Source organism: Camelus ferus, chromosome X (assembly GCF_009834535.1).
Source record: "Camelus ferus isolate YT-003-E chromosome X, BCGSAC_Cfer_1.0, whole genome shotgun sequence".
NCBI classification, from domain to species: Eukaryota; Metazoa; Chordata; class Mammalia; order Artiodactyla; family Camelidae; genus Camelus; species Camelus ferus.
The window spans coordinates 50,735,774-50,757,646 of record NC_045732.1 but is presented as its reverse complement, the minus strand read 5'-3'; the positions used below and the strand labels follow the sequence as shown (position 1 = coordinate 50,757,646).

Genomic DNA, 21,873 nt, shown 5'->3' with positions numbered 1-21,873 from the left:
TTAAAACACAAATAATTTTTAAGAAAAAATTCAGGCCTTCAAAATTTCTGTTTTGTTTAAAGCAGCCACCAAAATTTTCTTTTGCTATTCTCTCCAGAGTTAAACAAAAAAGTCCTAGTCTAGGAGAATCATTTCAGGATTTCAGGGAGTGAACAATGAAAAAGCATCAGTCTTTGGAGTCAAACCTGGACTTGAACCCCTGCAGTTAGTTACTAGCTCTGTGAGGCTGTCCAATAGTTTAACTATTTCTTTATCTATAAATGTGAAATACATAATCTAGTATATAAAATGCCCAGTAGAAAAATTCTAGTTAAACAGCATTTCGAAATTGCATGTTTACCTCTGCTCACTCCTGAAATCCCATTAAAATGACAGGAAAGAGAAAGGAGGGAAAATTACAAGGACAATAAGAGAATCAGAATGTCATTGGAATTGCTTTGGCCTTTTGGCTAGGATCAAGGGCAGGATGTCGTAAGACTTCCAGCAATGACAGTGAATCAAAGCCTTTAAGTCTGAGACACTGGTATGTAGGCTGAAATTCTACATATAACGAAACAGGCAAGTATAAGGGTTGAGTAAAGATATTTTCAGACATATAAAAATTTTGCCTCCCAGGCACTTTCTCAGGAAGCTAGTGGAGTCTTATGTTTCACAAAAAGGAGAGTAAACCAAGAAAGGAGGGGGGAGGGGAAGAGATCCAGGAAATAGAAGGTCCACCACATGAGCTAAAAGGAATCCCCAAGAGGGTTACCTACAGGGATTCACTCTGGGGAAAAAAAAACTGAGCAACAGCTGTAAAACAAACCTAGAGGGCAGCCAGGACAAACTGGCGCAGGAACACAGAGGACTCCACGAGGGACATCACCAATAAAAATGAACCAACTGTCTCATATGTTTGAATACACTGGGAATGAATCAGTGACAGGTCCATAGAAAAAGAAACCAGTTTTTAAACTATTATTAACTCCAAAGAAAATAAAAAGGTGCGTTGGTAAATATAATCATGGCATATGACATAGCTCAGCTGTGAACAGTACCTATAATCATAATGTAGACTATCGATCTAATAATCTAGTATCATGACAAAACTACATTGGGGGTGTAGCTCAAGTGTGGCAGAGCACATGCTTAGCATACATGAGGTCCTGGGTTCAATCCCCAGTACTTCTACGAATAAATAAACTTAATTACCTCCCCCACCAAAAACTTAAAAAATAAACTTAAAAAAAATCTTCATTGGGAGAACAAAGAAGGGGAAGGTATATATGAAACAGAAGGAGCCTGTAAGAGGGCTAAATCTTTCTATGTATGAAAATAGGTATCTTTTTTTAAAAAAAATCAAGAAATTAACAGTTACAAGCGTGTTACTTAGAAACATGGAGGTAAATACCAGAAAAAAGCTAAGAGTTGAATGCAGTCACCTCTGGGAAGTAGAAATCAAATGGGAGGAATGGGCTAAAACCTATTTTTTGTTACAAGCTTTGACTTTTTAAATGATGGTTTTGTATAATGGATAAAAAGTTTTTTTTTAAAAAGTACCTATCACAATGTCTGCCATAAAGTAGGACCTCGATAAAAGAGTAGACATTTACCTAACACCTCCATCACCTACCCACCGCTACTGCCCCATTTCTTGCATTCAGAAATGTAGATGATCTGATACCTTTCTCAAGATTCTGTTCTCACCCTAACAAATTATGACAGGAAAAAAAATCCCAGTTTCAATGGATATTTTATTATTTATTTAACAGATCACCAGCTTCATCTCCCTCTCTACCTACAATTGAAATTTCATCTTACTTCCAAGCTGAGTAGTGACACAATGACAAAGCTAATCAGAATAAGCTACTTCAGAAAGAGAACTAAGCTAACACAGCTCACTTTCTTTTAACAGGCATAGTATATATGTATTTGCACTCTAGAATGCACAATGGTTTAGTCACTAAGAAATTCAAATGGGATCTTGAAGAATGTAGGCAAATCCAGGGTGCAGTAAAGATGAGCTGAGATGCTGTGCAACTGTTTACAGGTTCCTGGCGCTACATCTCTTGGCCTCTAGCTGAATCTTGACATAGGGGAAGATATTAGAGCTAATGCCAAATGGAGATGCAGAAAAGCACTAAGTTGACTTAGGGGCTGTGCACAGGAACCAAAAGGCAGGAAAGTACTAAACATTGCTGAGAGCATCCACCCCAGGAAGGACTTTACCTGTTTTTGAGAGAACACACACACACACACACAGTCAGCATTACTATAGGACCCACTAAGCCAGATCTGTCCCCTTCTATCTTCCCAATAACGTATCAGCTCTTCTCTAGGATATATGGCTGGGAGTTGGGTAACTTTTGCATTTTGGGTCCCAGGGCTACTATAGCATTAACCTCTTTAAGAATAAATCTTCCCATCTGGCCCTCCCCACCTCAAATGGATGCCAGGAGCTTTATTTGAAGTTCCTCCATTTGTACTGCCCAGCTAATAATGACTGCTAATGATAACACTACCTATTATCTCCACTCCATTCTATCCACCTCTTGCTGCATAACCCCTAGCCTTCTCCCAAAAAGCCAAAAAACTTTAAAGAACCTCACCTTCCAAGAGCTCTAAACTGGCACCACCACCAGTGCTCACATGACTGACTTTATCCTCTGTATTCCATTTGGCACAGCAAGTAGCAGTGTCTCCACCACCTGTTCAGTGAAAGGAGAGAAAAGAAACAGGATTGGCACCAAAATTATAAGGCAGTGTGCTCTGAAGCCCAAAAGGTAAGCTGATAAGCCTGCAACTCCATCTCATTTAGAGATTCCTCCATGAATTACACACCCATTTAGCTCTGCTCTCAAGATTCACCTGGCACCAAGAAACCTAAGAAAACTTAACCACTTCCCCTCTACTTTCTTCTGATCAGAATTCTGCCAGCTCACATTGGCATTAGCTTCATACAGGACCCCTTACCTATGATGGTGATGCAGCCCCGGGAAGTGGCTTTCACCACTTCATCCATGAGGGCTTTGGTTCCTTGGGCAAAAGCTTCCCATTCAAATACACCCACAGGTCCATTCCACACAATCTGCTTAGCCCGACCAACAGCCTCAGCATACTTCTTGCTGCTCTCAGGACCACAGTCCAAGCCCTAAGGCATAGTTAAAAAAGAGAATGAGCTACCAAGAAAAGCTACTTAGAAGAGCAAATACCACACATCCACGAAGACGAGAACTCAAGATTGAACACTAGAATGTCTTCTAGATCCAAAAGATACCCTTCAGTCTTGAAAATTATAAACCTGTTCATGCCCTTTATGGAAGATCAAGTCTAAGGGAAAACCTCAAAAGTTTTTGATGAAAACATTCTTAGCCACACTTATTTGATTGTTAAGAACCAGGTCAGTGATTTTCAACCAGGGTCAATTCCATCCCTGAGACATATGGCAATGTCTAGAGACATTTTCGGTTGTCATGACTTGGAGGTGATGGGGGGATGCTACCCGCATCTAGTGTCCAAGGATGCCTTAAACATCCTACACTGCAACAACAGCCCTCCACAACAAAAACTACCTGAGATGTCAATAGTGGTGAGGTTGAAAAACACTGAACTAGATCAGTGGTTCTCAAACCTTGATGTGCACCAGAATCACCAGGATGGCTTATTCGAGCACAATTTCTGAGCCCCATCCCCAGAGTTTCTCCTTCAGCAGGTCTTGAGTGGGGCCCAGGAATCTGCATTTTGATGTGTTTCAAAATGCTGCTGATGCTGTTGTTCTTGGGACCACACTTTGAGAAACACTTCACTAAATATAACCCATGTGCCTAACAAAAGGAAAGTGACTAAGCAAACTAGTATGCCAGCATTAACAATTCTGTACAGCTATTAAAATGATACTAAATGGAGAATACTACAATCAACTATTTAAATAAGTCTTTAATATACACATAAATTCTTCCCTGCTTGCAATAATTATAATTGTACTATCTTAATGTTTTCATAAGAAAAATTTCTTATACAGGTTTCTAGGTAGCAACATAATCCAGAGCATCCCAAACCATGAAAGTACATAGCACCATCCCCAGAACATAGCTAAGTACTTAATAAACATTAAATGAATGAAGAAACAGAAAATAGTTTTGCCCCCACATTACTGATGAAGGGTCTTAGCAGCAATCTTATACCACTGCTTTTCCCCCGATGGATTCTCCCCAAAGGAGGCATCACTGAAACATTTGGAGCCCTTCTGACAGAAATCTATAGAGACTCTTAAAATTCTTGGTGGCTGGTTACATGAATGATACCAAAATGTACTTGTCCACGCATACTACCAATCACCCAAGCAACTCACCATCCAGCCAGCAGGTATGCCAGAGGCCACAGTGGCTTGGCCAGTCTTGGCATTCTCATCAAACTTGTCAGCAGTGACAAAGTCAACAGGCAAAGTAATCTTCACACCATTCTTCTCAGCTTTGGACATCAGGTCTTTGACGATCTTGGATCCCTCTTCATCAAACAGAGAAGTGCCAATCTATACAGCGGAGCCAAAATGATGAAGATCAGCCTCTATGCTAAGAATGTGATTACCTCACAAAGCAGGCAGGAACAAGGTACAACACAATATAAATGAACAATTCAAGGACAAAAGAAAGACAATTTGCAAAATAAATAAAAATGGAAGTTTTAGAGCTCATGTCAAAAGCTAATTTTCTTTTTAAATTTATATAACCTGCTATTTCTCATGGAGAGCTACTTCACATCCACTTGGCATTGGTTTCCTACCTCCATGTTACTGAGCACCTTAAGGAAGGTAAAGGCCATTCCACCACCAATAATCATCTCATTGACTTTGTCCAGCATATTATTGATCAGCTGGATCTTGTCTGCAACTTTAGCTCTGGAAGGGAAAGCAAGAATCATCACCAAAAGAACAAACAATGGACTAAGGAAATGATACTACATAAAGCCTGAGTTTTGGTATCAAGGCATAGGAACAGAGAAATGTCCCACAAAGTGACAGAAGTATTGGCTAACTTTGCCCTGTTTCTCCAACCCAAAAAGTCATTCCATTACTAAGAAATCCTTTCAAGGTGTGGCTCTTGGCCAAGGGCTTAGATGATTTACACTCATCTAAAGAAATCTTAAGTTCCAAATAGATCTATTTTGCCCTTTCTTCCCTAAAAATCAGAGGGTCAAGACTGTTTATTGTACCTAAGAAAGACTACTAATTGTGGGATCCCTGAGCTAACGGAGAACTGTCCCAATCCTAGAGCAGAAGTCATATTACATACCAAATGAATATATACTGAGCAAAAATAGACAAATATTAATACTCTTAGGTCTGTGCTTAGCTGCTGGGACATCTGCTTTATGACATTCGTCATTCTACTGGACCACTTGGTTCAACACATTGAGTGAGCACCCACTCTGTGCCAAGCACTATTCTAGGTCTTTGAGAAACATCAGTGGGCAGAAACAAAGATCCCTACCACTTTGGAGCTTGTATCCTAGTAGAGGGAAGTAAGGTAATAAATACAGATATACTTTTTACCTCCCTATACAGAAAAAAATCTAAACTAAAGAAAAACACATTCACTTGAAGCACAACCTTTAAAATCCTTGACATAATAGCTTGCCTTACACAAATATTCCTATATATATCTAAATCCCACTTAAATTAACAAATCATCTTGAGCCTATTTCCTTCTTCATTCAATAAATAAGATGATATCTACTCTGTGAGAGGCCATATGCTAGGATTTGTGAAATGGAGATTGAAAACAATAGTGATGTGGGAGAATGGATGGCAAGAGACTACTGATATCTCACTTGTAAAGACTGGTTACCACCCAGGGTAAGAATGAAGTAACTGTTTCTCACACACACACACACACACACACACACTCACACACAGAGAGAAAGAGGGAGAAAAGAATAGAGACTCAATGTCTTCTAAAGAATGTGGGATATTCTACAGATCAAATGTCCTGCTTCTTCAACAAAACAATGGAATAAAAATAAAAAGGAAGAGGGAACAATTATAGAATAAAAGATATGTAACAACCAAATGCAGTGTATCCAATTCATTTGAATCCTAATTCAGACAAACCAACCATAAAAAGGCATTTCTGAAATGATGGAGAATTTCTGAATACAGACCGGGTATTAGATGATAATAACAATTGTTCAATTTTGTTAGGTATAACATGGTAGTTACTTAAAAGTAATCTCATCAGTTATGAGATGCATTCAGAAGTATTAGAAATGAAATTATATGATGTCTAAGGCTTGCTTTCAAATACTCCTGACAAAAGAGGATAGAAGAAACAGGATTGGCAAAAATGCCAATAATTATTGAAGCAGTACCTGAGGGTTTATTATATTATTCTCTCAACTTCTGTACATGTTGGAGTGTTTCCACAATAAAGTTTTTTTAATAAAATGCAAATTCTTCCCCTAAACTGTTAATGTTCTAAGGAGACTACATTGCAAGAAAAGTAGCCAAAAAAACTCCTCTCGGTATCAACTTCCCCAAGAGCTATTTTAGGCAGAGTCCAAAACCTAATCATTACCACTAAGTGGCACTCACTCCCATAGTCCAGGTCTACAGAAGGTTGGAGAACAAAGCTCAAATCCTAATCTCCAGAGAAGCAAAGATCAGAGTCTGACCTTTATAACCCAGTGCACAAGAGGGGCAATGCTTCCAGGACACAGGTAACAACCTGTACCCACCTTAACTATTTTTAGTACCCTGCAACTATGCTACTTGAAATTGACACCCAACTCCAGAGTCAGTTTTCATAGGGAAATGCTGAGTGTGTTCAGTCCCATAGAGAAAAAAAAAAGCCCTGCTCATAGGAGGGTCAGGAGCATCCAGCCATAAAGAGGTTGCTCTCTAGATAGCCATGCCAAGTGACAAGAAGTTATCTTATCCAAGCAGTCCCAGGTCCCTGTACCTACTTTATCACCTAATATGTATCGTCCTAGCCTCTTGACCTGCACTTCTGAAATTTCTATTTTTAACTAAGCCAGTTGCATGTCATTATCCACACGGTACCTCTCTCCATAGGAGAAAACATAAAAAGTATGTGATCTGGAGAAATGAGTTCCAAATAATATATATATTCTTTTTTGGTGGGGAGGGGGTGGTAATTATTTATTTATTTATTTATTTATTTTTAGTGGAGATAACTGGAGATTGAACCCAGGACCTCATGCTAAGCATGCACTCTACCACTTGAGCTATACCCTCCCCAACTTTCCAAATGACATATTAAACGCATACAAGGAGATTTTCAGTTTTTCCTTGCCAGATTGTATGTATGTGAAAGGCTGCTTTGTGTATATGTCCATGTATAACTGAAAAATTGTGCTGAACACTGGAATTTGACACAACATTGTACAATGATTATAAATCAATAAAAAATGTTAAAAAAAATAAAGTAAAATAAAATAAAAAATTGTTAGATGAGCAATGATGCATCTTTCCCATTCTTCCCTCCACAATCATTTTCTATCCCTCCCAGCCTTATTCTCTGTCCTAGGAGGCTGACCAGCATGGACTGCATCAAGGGGGGGGGGTCTCTTGCCCTCTGACATCCAGTTGGGTTGCAGCCAAATGGGGGCAGAAGAAGGCACATCAGTAGGAGATTGAAAGGAAATCAAAAGAGTATTTATTTCCCTGGCTCCCTCTCTGCTAGATGACTATCGCTTAACCAGAGGCTACAGTTCCTATCAGAGGGCCCCTCTCCATACAACCACCCTCTCTGCATTCTATAATCATTCCCTCCCTTTTCCCCTTCAGACCTAAAGATGGTGATGACTATTGCTAGCCCCAGATGACTGCTGTCCCTTTTGGGTCTCCCTAAACCCTACCCACACCTTTGTAATTAGTCCCTTAATTAAGTTCTCCTTCGCCACCCTGTTTGATTGTGCTATCTGACAATAAACCACCCAAGTTATGACCTACTACCAGGGAAACACACTACTTAAAGCGTGATCTTGAAGAGTTCTCCGTACCCGCCCAGGATGGCCAGGAAGGGTCGCTCTGGGCTCTCCAAGGCCTTGGCAAAGTAGTTTAACTCCTTCTTCATCAAAAAGCCTCCAGCCTTCTTTGGCAGATTTACTCCCACCATAGAGCTAGAAATGAACAGACATTCAAATTTTAGTCAGTCCCTATCAATTCTCCCAATTCTAGAGGCCATCTCCTATTACTGAAATACTTTCACATCTGAGATTCCAGGAGACCATGGTTTTCATCCCCAAACTGCAATAAAAACACTTAGGTACAAGATAAGGTTTTTGAGTAACCACACAGGATCAGGGGGAACAAGTGAAAAGCAATGACCTTAAGTAGAATTGAAGATGCCCAATTAATAGTCTTCAGGCCAAGGGTTTAACCACAATCAATAATCAGCCAGGTGATGACAACAGGAAAGGGTTCCTCCATTTGCTTCCTGCTGACAGCCTAAGACTCTGACCCCACAGCATTCACAAAGGGCAAGCTCTGCATAAAATATCCAAAGTGAGATAGAATAACATCTTTCTGAAGCTTGATAAAAAGCTCCACAATTCTCAACACTTTTTACTCTTATTTCCTCTTTAGATCAGGGATACTCAACAAGAACCACAGTCTAATCTGTAGGTCCAATTAGAGACAGAAGCCAAAAAGATGATAGTATAATACAGAAATCCCTAAAATCAAGCCAGACCGTGGGCTGCTCAAGGAAACAGAGAAAATTTAATGCTCCCAGCTCAACACTGAAGGAAACTTTTAGTACCTGTGGGCTCGGTGAGCAGTACCAAAAGCATCATTGACATAGACATCCCCCAGCTTGGAAAGTGAAGCTCGGAAGGCTTCTATTTTGGCTGGATCAGCTTTAACCTGCAGAGAAAAAAGAAAAAGAAAAAAACAACACAGGAAATGTTGATGGCTCCACAGACAATTGTAAAAGCATTTCAGTCCAAGAGTCCTCTTGAACATCTCTAAGGACCCTGAGTTGGTAAAGACAGCAATTTTTACAACTAGCAGCAGGATCTGTTCTTTCTCCCAAATATTTCAGGTCTTTTGGTCATTTCTGCCTGTTTCTGTTCTCCTTCACCTTCCCTCAGATTACAAACCTAAGATTCCTGAACCATGGCTTAACCTCTAATCACGTGAAGCTAGCCACATCCCACTGGCCTCTCCCCAACTCCTAGGGCAAGATTTGAACCCTCCTTCCCTTTCCTTATCTTGCCTCATTTCCTCATTTTAACATATTCTCCTTGTAAAATTTAGGATTATACTCGACTCAAGCTGCTGGCTACCAAGGCCCTTCTGAAAAGGGAAATAGGCCCTCACACAGATTCCTCATGAAAGCAACAAGGGCAGGTTGGAACAGAGAAGGCAGATGAAAACAACAGAAAAGGACCTCAGAAACATTTTATACTGACTAAAAGGAGGTATTTTATATAGCCTTCCCTGGAAGTTAGGCATCTGAGAAAACAAAAATACACTTCTACAAAAAAAGACAGAGGAACAAAAAGTTGAAAACACAGGGCTCTAAATGCACCCACTATCCAGGGATTTCCCCCCACTTCTCAAAGGGGAAGGAAAGCAGGATGGCAGGATGGACTAAGAGTCTCCAGTAGGAAACACAAAGATACACAAAAAGCTAGATAAGGGGGACATGGCACAGAAGAGCACAGAGCAGATGTTCAGTTTAGTTACCGGCCACTCCCATTTTCCCATGTATCAAGGTGAAGGAGGCTGCCACAAAGAGCTTCCCTCTAATTACCCAAAAAATGCAAGGGCACTAATGCTAAAACTAAAGACCGTAGAGCCCCCATAACCCCTTGAGAATGGAATATTATCTGCCACTGGTGACTGGAAGATGATTCATGTAGTAATGAAGATACTGTTCAATCGGCAAGAGACCAGGGTTCCAGGCCAAAGTCGGACCCTAATTTATTCTTTAACTTTTGTCAAGTTGCTCTCTGACCCTGAAATCTTCCCATCTATTAAAAAGAGAAGACAATCTCTCTATTAAAGAATTGTTTGAGGAAACGTGAGGCAAACTGAAAGCTCTTCATGAAAAAGGTACTATAGAAATTACTAACAATCAGAACCCAGTTCTCAGTTTTGATCTGCCAATAATTAGAAGAGAATACTCCTAAAAGACTAATGTAGGCAGACTAGATAAAGGAAAAATTTCATGCCCTGACTTGTTTTAATCCACTTTGAACTTACAGCTGGGTCCTGAAATTTCAAGCATGAAGTCATTGGACACTAAGTGTAAAGTTAAGTAACTAAAAAAGACATAGACTAGAACAGTTGGTTCATCATTTCCTGAATAAAAGGTTTTGCCTCAATCTGCCAGTTGCCTCCTGCCATTTCTAAGCCCTAGTGTCTAGCAGCTTGAGTTTCAATCTAAAAGGGCACCAAATTTTAAGTCAGCATTTGACTCCTACTACTGTAGCAAGACCATGCCAAAGGCAAGATAAGGCAAGACCAGAGCCTACAGTGCTAAGAAAAGAAACTGCTTGAAAGCAGGCACTCAGATGACCTTAAGAAATGTCACAAGTACAACAGGAGATTAAGACACTAGCTCAGAGCATCTTGTTCCACAAGACACTGAAGATCTTAAGAGTAGAATGTACTTAAAGGGTGCTTTCAGCTTCCCTTCTACCAATAGGCAAATTCTAAATCATCCTCAAAGAGCCAGCTTTATCATTTAATATTTGAATTCTGGTTGTCAGGTCATAGTAATCTGTGTTGTGGGTTATCTATGGTTGCCTTTTTAAAAATTTTTTGTTTTTTTCTATGGTTGCTTTTGAACAACGGCAGAGTTTAGCAGTTCCAACAGAGACCATATAAGGTTGTGACTGACTGTATGTCTCGCAAAGCCTAAAATATTTACATATCTGGCCCTTTACAGAAAGGTTGCTGATCTAATGGACTGAGCTGTATCTATAAAGCCCAACAAAAGTAACACTCACTTCTAACTTTGGTCAAATGCCTTCCTTTCTGAGACTTAGGTGTTTTTAGAAAATACGGTACCTTTTCTTCCTTATTTTAAGGAGAAATTCGAAGAAAGATGCCTTACACTTCTTAAGAAAAATGCCTTAAATCCAAGGCAGTATCATCATGACCCTCATTTACCCAACTATAATCAAATGGACCAAATAGTCCCTTGCACTTCACTTAGGAAAGTACTTTTTCTGCTCACATAATTCTTTTATAAGAAAACTCCAAAGATAGCAAATTTAATTTACTGCCTTAAAAGCACCACGCTCAAGCTTTACATTAACTCTTCTTCTAAATAAGAATACAGATTGTCCTTCCATAACACACTAGAGCCTGTCACTTAGAAAAAAACGTTCCAGCCTTGACAAACAAAAAATGTACAACTGGCTCTGTGGGAGGAACACCTGGTGTAGCATGGACACTCACCCCCATGGCCACCTATGAATGCCTGCTCTCAGCACTTGGGAATCACAGCCTACCCTCTGATAGGATTACCACATACTTTTAGAAAAAAAAAACTGTCATGTACCATAGACCAGGTGTGTAACAAAGGGACAACTAGAAGTAGCATTTTTGGGGAGAGCGTATAGCTCAGTGGTAGAGTGTGTGCTTAGCATGCACAAGATCTTACGTTCAATCCCCAGCACCTCCATTAAAAAAATAAATAAACCTAATCACCTCCCCCACCAAAAAATAAAATAAAACAAATTACAAATGGAAAAGAAGTACAGAATTCTTAAAAAAAAAAAAAAAGCAGTAGCACATCCACTGAATACCCTTATGCCCAAACAGTATTCATGTATTTTTCCAAGGTATTTGAAAACCACTTAAGCATATGAGGAGGGCCTCTGGGATACTGGCAATATTCTATTTCTTGACCTAGGTGGTAGTTACACAGCTGTGTTTACTCTGTGATAAGGCATCAAGCTGTGCATTTGTGCACTTTTATATGTACATGATACTTCAATAAAAAGGTGTCAAAATAGACATGAGCTTCCCTACTCTTCAATTACAGTCTCTTATAGACTCAGCCTTCTTCACACCCACTAATGTCAAAATCACAGGTCCCACCTTGTTCCCAGAAGCATCTTTTCCCTTCCCTTCTTCCTCCACATGAAAGCGAAGGTTCTCCAGCAGGATGACAGACCCAGCAGCTGTGTCAGCACAAGCTTTCTCCACTTCTGGACCCACACAGTCCTTCAAGAACAAAACATCCCTGGGGAGAGCACGAGATGGAAACACATGAGCGGTTTCAGAGTTAAGAAACAGCAACAACATGCTTGACAACATCTCCCATCACAGAGTCTACCACCACCAGAGCTTGAAACTTACTTGCCCAGCAGCGATTTGAGTTCTACAGCAACTGGCTCCAAGGAGTACTTGTCAGGCATGGGGACACCATCAGGCCGGCCCAGGTGGCTCATAAGAACAACTGACTTGGCTCCATTATCCAAGCAGAATTTGATGCTTGGAATGGCAGCCTTGATCCTGCAATCAAAAAAAGACAACAGGTAGAACAAGGTTACTCCTAAGAATTGGTGGGAACTATTTTATTTATGGCCTCACAAAACATAAAGCCAAATCTTTTCTTTTCTTTTCTTCTCCAAATTCCTTCATATCCACTGTCAGCAACTCAGTGATGGTCCTCAGGTTCATGTGCAGGGGAAGAAGTTAATTAGGATGCCAACCCTCCACCTAGGATTGTATAATCTCATCCCATTTTGCGCCTTGTGCAGAAAAGAGTTAACATATCAGGCCTGAAGCTGCTATCTTTAGAAGGACCTGCTTGCAAGGCTGGACCCTGGCTAGTGTCTGGGAACTTGGCTTTTAAAGTGGTCCCTTGGTTCTCTGATAAGGGCCATTCACTGTTCCTAGACTGTACAAACAAGGTGAGTTATGCTTAACACCTGCTTCCCTCTAGGAGTCTGGAATTTTGGTAGCTGCTAGGCAGAGGGTACCTACGTGACCAGCTCCCAGTAAAAATCTTAGGGGCTGAGTCTCTAAAGGGCTTCTCTGGACAGAAACATTGCACACAATCACTGCATTCTTCACTGCTGGAGAAAGGAGCACACTTGGTTTGTCCCCTCATGAGAGGGAGAGAGCACTGTAAGCCCACGTAGGAATTTCTCCAGACTCTGTCCGTGTCTCTTCCCCTTGCTGATACTGTTATGCATCTTTTCACTGTAATAAACTTTAGCAGTGAGAACTATATGCTGAGTCCTGTGAGTCCTTCTAGTGCATCATCACCAAACGTGTGGGTAGTCTTAGGAACCCCTGAAACACCCTGTTTGACTGTGGAAGAAATATAAAATTCCCAAATCTTAAAACCATTAAAGGAAATCTGGGGAAAACTGAAAAATATGTACCTTTTCTGCACCCATTATACACTCTAAGTCACTTTTTTATGTAGGAAAAAATAAATGCATTACGTAGAATGTGCTTTGCATAATGCATCACATTTACTAAATTATAGTTTAACCTAAAAATTATTAATCTACCTTCAAATATTTCAAATTTTTGTTACAAACCCAATACTAATTTCTATTCTTGCCAGTCTTTAAAAAACTAAAATGGATAAGAAAATCATTTATTTATTCAATAAATATTTATCAAATGCTTCTTTTGTGCCAGCTATTCTTCTAGATTCTGAGAATACAAAAGTAAATAAAATAGTCTCTTGTCATAGAAGTGAAGTGCTAACGAAGGGAGAGACAATAAATGATAAGCAAATATATACATTTGAGATTTTATTTACATATATATATCTCAGATGGTGATTAAGAGCTGTGGAGAAAATAAAGCAATAAAGCAAGTTAGAGGGACAAGAATTATTAGACAATGGTGGTGTATGGTGGCCAAGGAAAAGTCTCTCTGATAAGGTGATATTTCAGTAGAGAATGGAATAATGAAAAGCCAAGTTACATTCTAAAACATCTGATGCTATTTGGCAGATGTACAAACTCATTTATATCAAATAAAGAAGAAAACTTTACTAGGTATAACTTTTGCCCAGTGAAATCAAATTAACCTTCAGGGCTATCCCTTATTGGCAAGTTCTATTATTTCTAATGCTTCATTTTGTTAATCAACTCCATGGATCTCTGAAAATGAAAAGATCTACTCAGACCTACTTCTGTTCTTTATACATAAAATACCTTGATATGTATATTTCCAATCGTCTCTGTGTGCTGCAGAAAATAGTGAAAATCAAGAAGGATCAGAACTGCCTTGTACAAAGACCTTCCACTATGGTGCAGCAGGAATGTGCTTATTAGCAAAATGTCAAGCTCTATTTTGGGGCCAATATCTGAAAATGTTCTGAGTCTACACCTGCACTGTCCAATATGGTCGCCATTAGCCACATGTACCTCTTGAATACTGGAAATGTGACTAGTCCAAATTGGTATGTGCTATAAGTGTAAGATACGTGCTGGATCTCAAATACTTAATACCAAAAAAGTTAAATGTTGCTTTGATTAATTTTATTGAGTACATATTGAAATGATTATTTGGGGTTTACTAGATTAAATAAAATATATTATTAAAATTAAGTTCATCTGTTTTTACTTTTTAAATGTGGCAACTAGAAAATTTTAAAATTACGCGTGGCTCATATTATATTTCTATTAGAAAGCACTGGTCTAGACTGGAAAGCACCCTTCCAGGTCAAATCCTTCATTTAAAATTTAAAATAAAAACTTTCTTTTACAATCTAGTCAAAAGCAAGATCAGTATTATCATCTAAAATTTTTGCTTCTATATATAGGAGCCAAGACTTTTGGAGCAGCATAAACTGACTGAAAATATTATTTGTAAAGTTTTTCCCTTAAATCAAAATTCTCAAAAACTGATTTTATCAAGGCTACCGAGCATGTAAAACTACATGTGAGTGTAGTTTTAATTATTATTTAGTATTAAAAAATCCTTCTCTTGCACAGTTCTTCATTTTTAGAAAGGGAAGCCAAGTAATCTCAAACTTTGATATTCTTTAAAAGTATATAACCCCAAATTCTTCAAATTTAAAAAAGATGGGGAGAGGGAAATCATTTTAAGATGATTTTTTTTTCAATTTCTAAGTGCTCATAAGAAAGCAGACCAGATGATGGGTTGGCTGAAAACCAAGATTATATGCCTTAAATTGCCATAGTTCTACAATAAGAAAAGAAAACCACTTCATCCTATATACTCACACCTATGTACATCTTAAACCAATCTCAAGGCTTAGCAGGGACTTTACCTCTGGTTGTTCGTTATCTGGTTGTTCTTCATAGGAACATTGAAGTCCACTCTGAAAAAGAAACAAAGTATCGGGTTCAGAACAATGATCAACTTATTGTCTCCTCAAAGATTAAAAGAGGTACTTTTAGTGAACCAGTTAAATAAGCTGGAAGTTCAAAAGTGACCTTAAACATATCTAAACAGCAGTATAAGAAGACAATGGTTAGCCATGGGGAGGAGGGTGGGAGTAGTGACTGGGATAGGACACCAGAGGGAGCTTCTGGGGTTCTTGTAATAGTCTTTCTTGACATGGGTGATTGCACAAATGTGTGTTCCTTTTGTGATAATTCTTTGAGCTTATGATTTGTGCCCTTTTAGGTGTGTATCTCATACTTTAAAAGAGAAATTTTTTTAAATAAAATATAAAACCTAACTTAAAACCACAGAAACTAGCCCTGAAGACCTGGGAAGCTAAAGCCAGTTCCATCTAAAAAGATTTCTATGTGAGCCTAACATGATAGTATTTTATAACAGTGACAGCTGGAAGGGTGAGGGGTTATAAGGAACACATCTCGATTCTGATTCCTTTGATATTATTTCTAGGTCCTAGTGAAGCTAACATTACTCAAAAGAAAAAAAATTAACTGGAAAAATAAAACACATCAAGAGAATATCATTCTTTTTTGGAAAAAGCCTGGGGCCTTGGGACCAGAAAGAAACTCAGTGTCCAAGACTAAGTTCACACAGTATCCTTCAAGCAAAACATAGACAATGAAAATAAGATAGCCTCTTTCTAAAAGCCTGAGAAGAGAGGACGGAACGTGTGACCCTGCCCATCTGACAAACGGACAATTAGAAGAGAAGTGATCCAGATGGCACAAGCAAATAATTTACTGCAGTTTCCCTTCTTACCCAAGGGATTGTTGCTTTACCATTTTTAAGAACTGATCATTCCTTCCCCCTTCTGAACTCCTTGGAACCTCATTCTACTTCAGTATGACTAAAAACAACGTGAGGTAGCTATTTATAAGGTCTAAGTTTTGCCTGCCAAGATCCTTTTTAAGTGATTACTTTCTCATCTATAGAATGGGAATGATAGTATCTACCACACAGTTATTGTGACAATTAAATGTGTTAATGATTTGTAAAGTGCTTAGAAGAGTACCATGAAAGTGGTAGAGCTATCATTATACATGTTAATGCTTCTCCAAACCTGAGTCTGTGATTTAAAAGGCAGATCAACCATTACTAAAAAGAGTTAACATCATGCACTAAGGGACTATGGTGAAGGCATGACCTAGTCAAGAAGGCTGCTGCTGTGTTTGACCATAAAGACCCATTACTAGTCCTTCCTCTCTACGGCTAAGGCTTGGCAGATGATTACAAAATCCTAGACCTACTAAGAAGACAACCAATTTCCTATATGACCTAGGCCTGTACTCTATTCTACCTCACCAAAAAGCAGCCTTTCCCAAAGAGGGGTTGAGGAAGTAATTCTATATTCAAACTTTTCAATTAAAATCTTAAAAAAATAAAGGCAGTATGCCTCTGAAGAAATACTCTACTTAATTTCAGGCTCCTTGATTCTGATTCTAAGCATCTTCTTTAAATATCCTGAACAAGTCCTTTGCCAACCTTAAAGTGCATTCCAAAAAGGACAGAGTATCCCATTACCATGGGTCATTCCCCTCACCCTCTACAGCTTCCTACAAGGCCCATATTCAAACAGGCTAATGGGAAGGGACTGAGCACAAGCCACCCCTTGCAATACTGCTCCCTATCCCCAAGCCCTCACTGAGAGGAATTTCCTTGCAAACACTCAAGAGTCTGTCTCATCTATCCAAGCTGCCATGGCATAGCTTACAGATGAGAACTGGACTTGTACTCTCTTCTCATTGCTTATGATTACCCTCCCTCACCATCTCCTAGACTCTCAACAACAGCTCTGATTCTCCCCTCTGAGGACTCCACCAAACTACTCTTGTCTACACATTCCACTTATTCCATTCTATGTAAAATCTGCACCCTTCCTTTTCTGCTTCCCTTAAACAACCCTGAGCTTAGCCTCAGGCACAAAGTCAGATATCACTTACACACCAATCAGAATGGCTGAAATAAAAATAATGACACGAAATGCTGTTGAGGATGCAGAGAAACTGATCACTCATATACTGCTGGTAGGAATGTAAAATGATGTGGCTGCTTTGAAAAACAATCTGCAAATTCCTCAAAGGGTTAAGCATATGACCCAGCAATTCCACTCCTAGGTGTTTACCAAAAAGAAATGACAGCATTTATGTCCATACCAAGACTTATGTCCAAGAGCTCAACATTCACAGAAGCTTTTTTTTGAAATAGCCCAAAACTGGAAACAACCCAGATGTCTTTCAATGAGTGAAGGACTAAACAAACTGTGGAATATCCATACCATAGAATACTACTCAGCAATACAAGGTATGAACTATTGACACACAACAACATGGATAAATCTCAAGCGCACTATGAAAAAAATTCCATCCCAAAAGGTTATATACTGTGTAATTCCACTTATATAACACTTTTCAAACAAAATTTTAGAAATGGAGGCCAGATTAGTAGTTACCAGGGGTTAGGAATGGAGGGGGGGGGCCACGACTCTAAAGTAGTAGAATGTGGGAGATCGTGGTAGTGCTCAAACAAGTTTTGTAGCTTGATTGTGGTGGGACTTACACAAATATACACACGTGATGAAGCAGCAAAGAATTAAACACTTTACTCCAATGTCGACCTCCTAATCTTGATATTGTACTCTATGTAAGATGTATCCAGTGGGGGAAACCAGGTAAACACAGGACCTCTCTACACTATTTGCAAATTCCTGTGAATATATATAATTATTTCAAAATAAATCTTTAAAATATCAATTTAGTTGTAATAAGAATATAAAGTGACTATCACCTGAAATCTCAGGCGTCCAGGCCCAGTTCCATTAAAAGCTCTCAGAGGAACCATTCCCACCCTCACTTCACTGTCTATGACTGGGAAATTGGGGTATTACGGCTCTCTTACATTTTTTCTCCCCTGCTGTTTTTTCTCTCCGTTTCTTTTTCCACTACACCAAGGCTGTTGCTTAACAAGTTACAACAAGTTAAAGAAAAACAGTGAGGTTTAAAAAAATGGGGGGAGGGAGCAAGCAAAAGGGAAGTGTTTCACAAGCTAGCAAAGCAGTATGACTGGCAGCCTATGAGAGGAGGAAAGGAAATGATATCGCAAAATTAAGCTGGAAATTTATTCAAAGGGCTGTAAAGTCAACTGGAGTCCTAAAAAACTGAGGTAGAACCTGGTAACAATCCAGTAAGAGATTTCTGGCTATCTAAAGTTCCCTCAACAAATCAGTCAATTTCCCTTGGCAATTCAGAACAGGGGCCTGAAGACTCAGCAAACAACTGAGCTCCCTTTTACAAGACAAAGACAGGAGGCAAGAGAAGCAGCCACCACTCAGTAGGCCCCACTTCCGGAACACTGCCAGCAACCACCAAATAAAGGCACTGAAACAAAAAGAAATTTGAGCTGACAATGCATGGCTGCCTACTCTTCCAGAAAGCAGTCCTACAGGGTGACTCTCTTTTCAAGAGATACATTAATAATCAGGGGGGAAAAGCAACTTCCTGTCCTCAGTCCAAATAAGTAGAATTTATCCAGATTACAAGGGAAAACTACTGATTGCAACCTTCAGTAGACAAAAGGTCTATTTTAATCTATCCTTGTTGTGGAGGGTATAGCTCAGTGGCAGAGCACATGCTTAGCATGCACAAGGTCGTGGGTTCAATCCCCAGTACCTCCTCTAAGTATAAATAAATAAACCTAATTACCTCACCCTCCAAAATATATATATATGCTTTGAAAGGGGCTTTAAGAAATAGAAAACAGTCTCATATCCAAAAAATGAAGTTCTCGATATCAGTAAGAATTTTAAAAAAGTAACCTGTCTTTGTACACTATGTCCAATAATTTTAGAGGATCTGGTTGATAGACAAAGAGACCCAAATTCTAGTCCTGGCTCTGCCACCAACTTGCTAGTTTAGTGACCTTGGACAGGTCATTTTCCATCAGCAAAACAGAACTAGCCAATCACTTCAGGGCTCAGGGTTAATCTGTGTTAAATGAAACTTTGAGCCCTTGGGCAGAAACATATTTCATATTCAGCCCAGAGGGAGAAAAGATAAGCACCTCCTCTAGTCTCAATCCTGGCCACCCCAGATAATTCCTCAAGCTGGTTTCCCTGGGAAGAGAAGAGATAAAGCCCAAGACTGCAATTGTAGAAAGTGACCAACATGATGCTCCACCCCTTGTCTTTCAGCTGGTGCTTGCATCTGTAAAGGTCATCCTTGAGCACAGTGAAGATAGGAGGAAACAATTAAAACCCAAGATCTAGTTGCATGCCAATATCTACTTACCCTGTTTTTCATAGAGTTTTCAACCTCTTTCTTTAAGAGCATCTTAGGGATAGAAAGGACCCTTATCTAATACTAGGATGACTGTGAATCCTACTTTGTCCAGGTTGCAAAGGACTAGGTCATTTAGGTAAATGTGGACACAAGGTGTTTTTCATGACCATAAGCTATTGCGTTCTTCTAATTACTTCCATAGCAAGGCAGAGAAAGCCACTAGCAAACTAACAGTGGCCATAATGAAATTACAGGGAAGGGGAGGGCTACATGAAATTTTAGGCTGCCCATACAGTTCACCAATTCAGAGTGCCTTCATATATTTAAGCCTTAGGTAAAGGGAAATCCCCTACTGCTTTCTGTGTCTGTTAATATCCAAAAGTTCCCCTCACTTGAACCAGCCCAAATTGGGAAAGGGGCTGGATCACATCATTCACAAGCCTGCCCATCAATTAACCACTTCCCTAAAAGGACAAGACTGCACAACACTATCAGTGTAAGGCCTTATGGCACCCCCAAAAGCACCACACTTGGATTTGTCAAAGTATATGAAGTCAATTCCATCAGTTACATACCTAACTGAATTCCTGCACTTTGCTCCCAGCATGCACAAATGTACCACACGTTACAAAAAGCTCCATACATTATGCTAGTAATTTTGGCAAATAAGGAAGAATCCATGTTGGTAAGTGACCAGGGATCCACATGTTTGCAGTAAGAGATCCCAAAGTGCATAGGGAGCCTTCCTCATTTCCAATATCCTGCTTCTCTAGCCACCTGTGGGGGTAAGGTTGGAGAACAGCAAGAATGAGCAGCCACACCCTGATCTAGCATTACCCAGTATGTGTCACAATCCTGATGCAAACCCCCTCGGCCTGTAGTCCAAAGACAAGGCAGAGCGGCAGAGGCCTGTTACATAAGCTCTTCGGCGCCTCCTTCCATGCGCCCCACCGCACCCCATCCTCTCACCCTCAATGTTTTAAGGGGTTCTACTCCTGAACATCGAAATCAACAGTCTCTGGGAAACATGTCCTTTTGTGTAGGGACCTTTGAAATGTGGACCGCTTCTCATTTGTCTAGGATGGTCTAGGGTGGTGGGGGAAGGGATACTAACCAAATGACCTTTCAAGGTCCCTTCCCTGGGGCCTAAGGATCTTCAGGCTAAGCATCAGGTGCCACCTCGCCAACTGGGAGCTGGAGACGGCAAAAATTCCTTTCAGGAATAGGAAAAGAGAGCAAAATGGGTGCCGGCAATCTGAGCCCTTCCTGGGTGGATCCACCCCCGCAAAGGGCAACTACGGCTCGCTTTCCGGGTTGGGAAAAATGAGGTTAGAAACCATTACACCCGGGCAAAACTTAAGCCACAATGGTAGGCAGCCTCGCTCTGTAGGGCCAGGTCCCAAAGGGCCGAGAAGAGGACTAAAGGCAACTTGGGGCAGGAGGGAAAGCAAGTCGGCCCCGGCTGGAGAGGCTGCGGCAAAGCCCCGAAGGCGCGTGGACAGATGTAGAGAATTACCTCATCACAACTCGCTTCCCCTTGACGTCCAGCTTGTCGAGAGTCAGCTTGTTGGAAAGAGACATCTTGGCAATTCAGCGGCGGCGAGAGGCCGGGAGCTCAGACTGCGGGAGAGACGACGACCTACTCGCGATCCAAACGCGTGGAAAATGCCGAGAGCCTCGCGGGCTCCGCCGCCCCGCCCCTCGCCCCGCCCCTTCCCGGCAGCCGCACCCGGCTCGCCGCGCAAGGCAACAGCTATTGGACGCCATCCAAAGGCTCCTGAGCGTTGTTATTGCTCCGAGGCGCTGTCTGTCTGCAAGGGCACTGGTGGGACGTGCGGCTTCCATTTGTCACGTCCGGCACGCAGAGAGCCGCTGGGTACCTTCGAGACTAGAGGTGGGAGCGAGGGGTGGGGCCGCCGAGCCCGCAGGTCGGGGCGGGGGACGGGAGGGAGCGGGGTGGCGCCGTGGGGCGAATTGGGGGCGAATGTGGGGCGAATCAGGAACCCGAGGCCACCCCCGGGTCCCTGCCGCCGCGCCCAGAGCAGCTGCAGCGCCGCGCAAACCCGCAGTGGCCTGGGGAAAAGCGCCACCCCGCACCCAGTGGAATTCCCGGCAGCCCTATCAGGATAGGTGCAAATTGCACCCTCTTTTGGAAACGTCTGTTTTCCTGGTTCCCCAAAATGGAATTCTACGTAAGACTGCTAAGTGGCTTTTAAGAATTGAGACCTCTAAGAAGCTGGAAAG

The 21,873-nt window shown here is 40.7% G+C and overlaps 1 protein-coding gene across 1 annotated transcript; it reads right to left on the bottom strand.

The window, feature by feature from the left end:
• Positions 1–1,713: 1,713 nt before the first annotated feature.
• Positions 1,714–21,320, bottom strand: PGK1 (phosphoglycerate kinase 1). The gene is made up of 11 exons (XM_006193181.2): positions 21,146–21,320; positions 15,222–15,272; positions 12,317–12,472; positions 12,056–12,200; positions 8,760–8,863; positions 7,999–8,118; positions 4,762–4,876; positions 4,331–4,510; positions 2,953–3,130; positions 2,589–2,687; positions 1,714–2,208 (listed from the first exon to the last, which is right to left on the bottom strand). Exons 1-11 carry the CDS (start codon positions 21,208–21,210, stop codon positions 2,168–2,170), a joined length of 1,254 nt encoding a protein of 417 aa, XP_006193243.1. The 5' UTR covers positions 21,211–21,320; the 3' UTR covers positions 1,714–2,167.
• Positions 21,321–21,873: the final 553 nt, after the last annotated feature.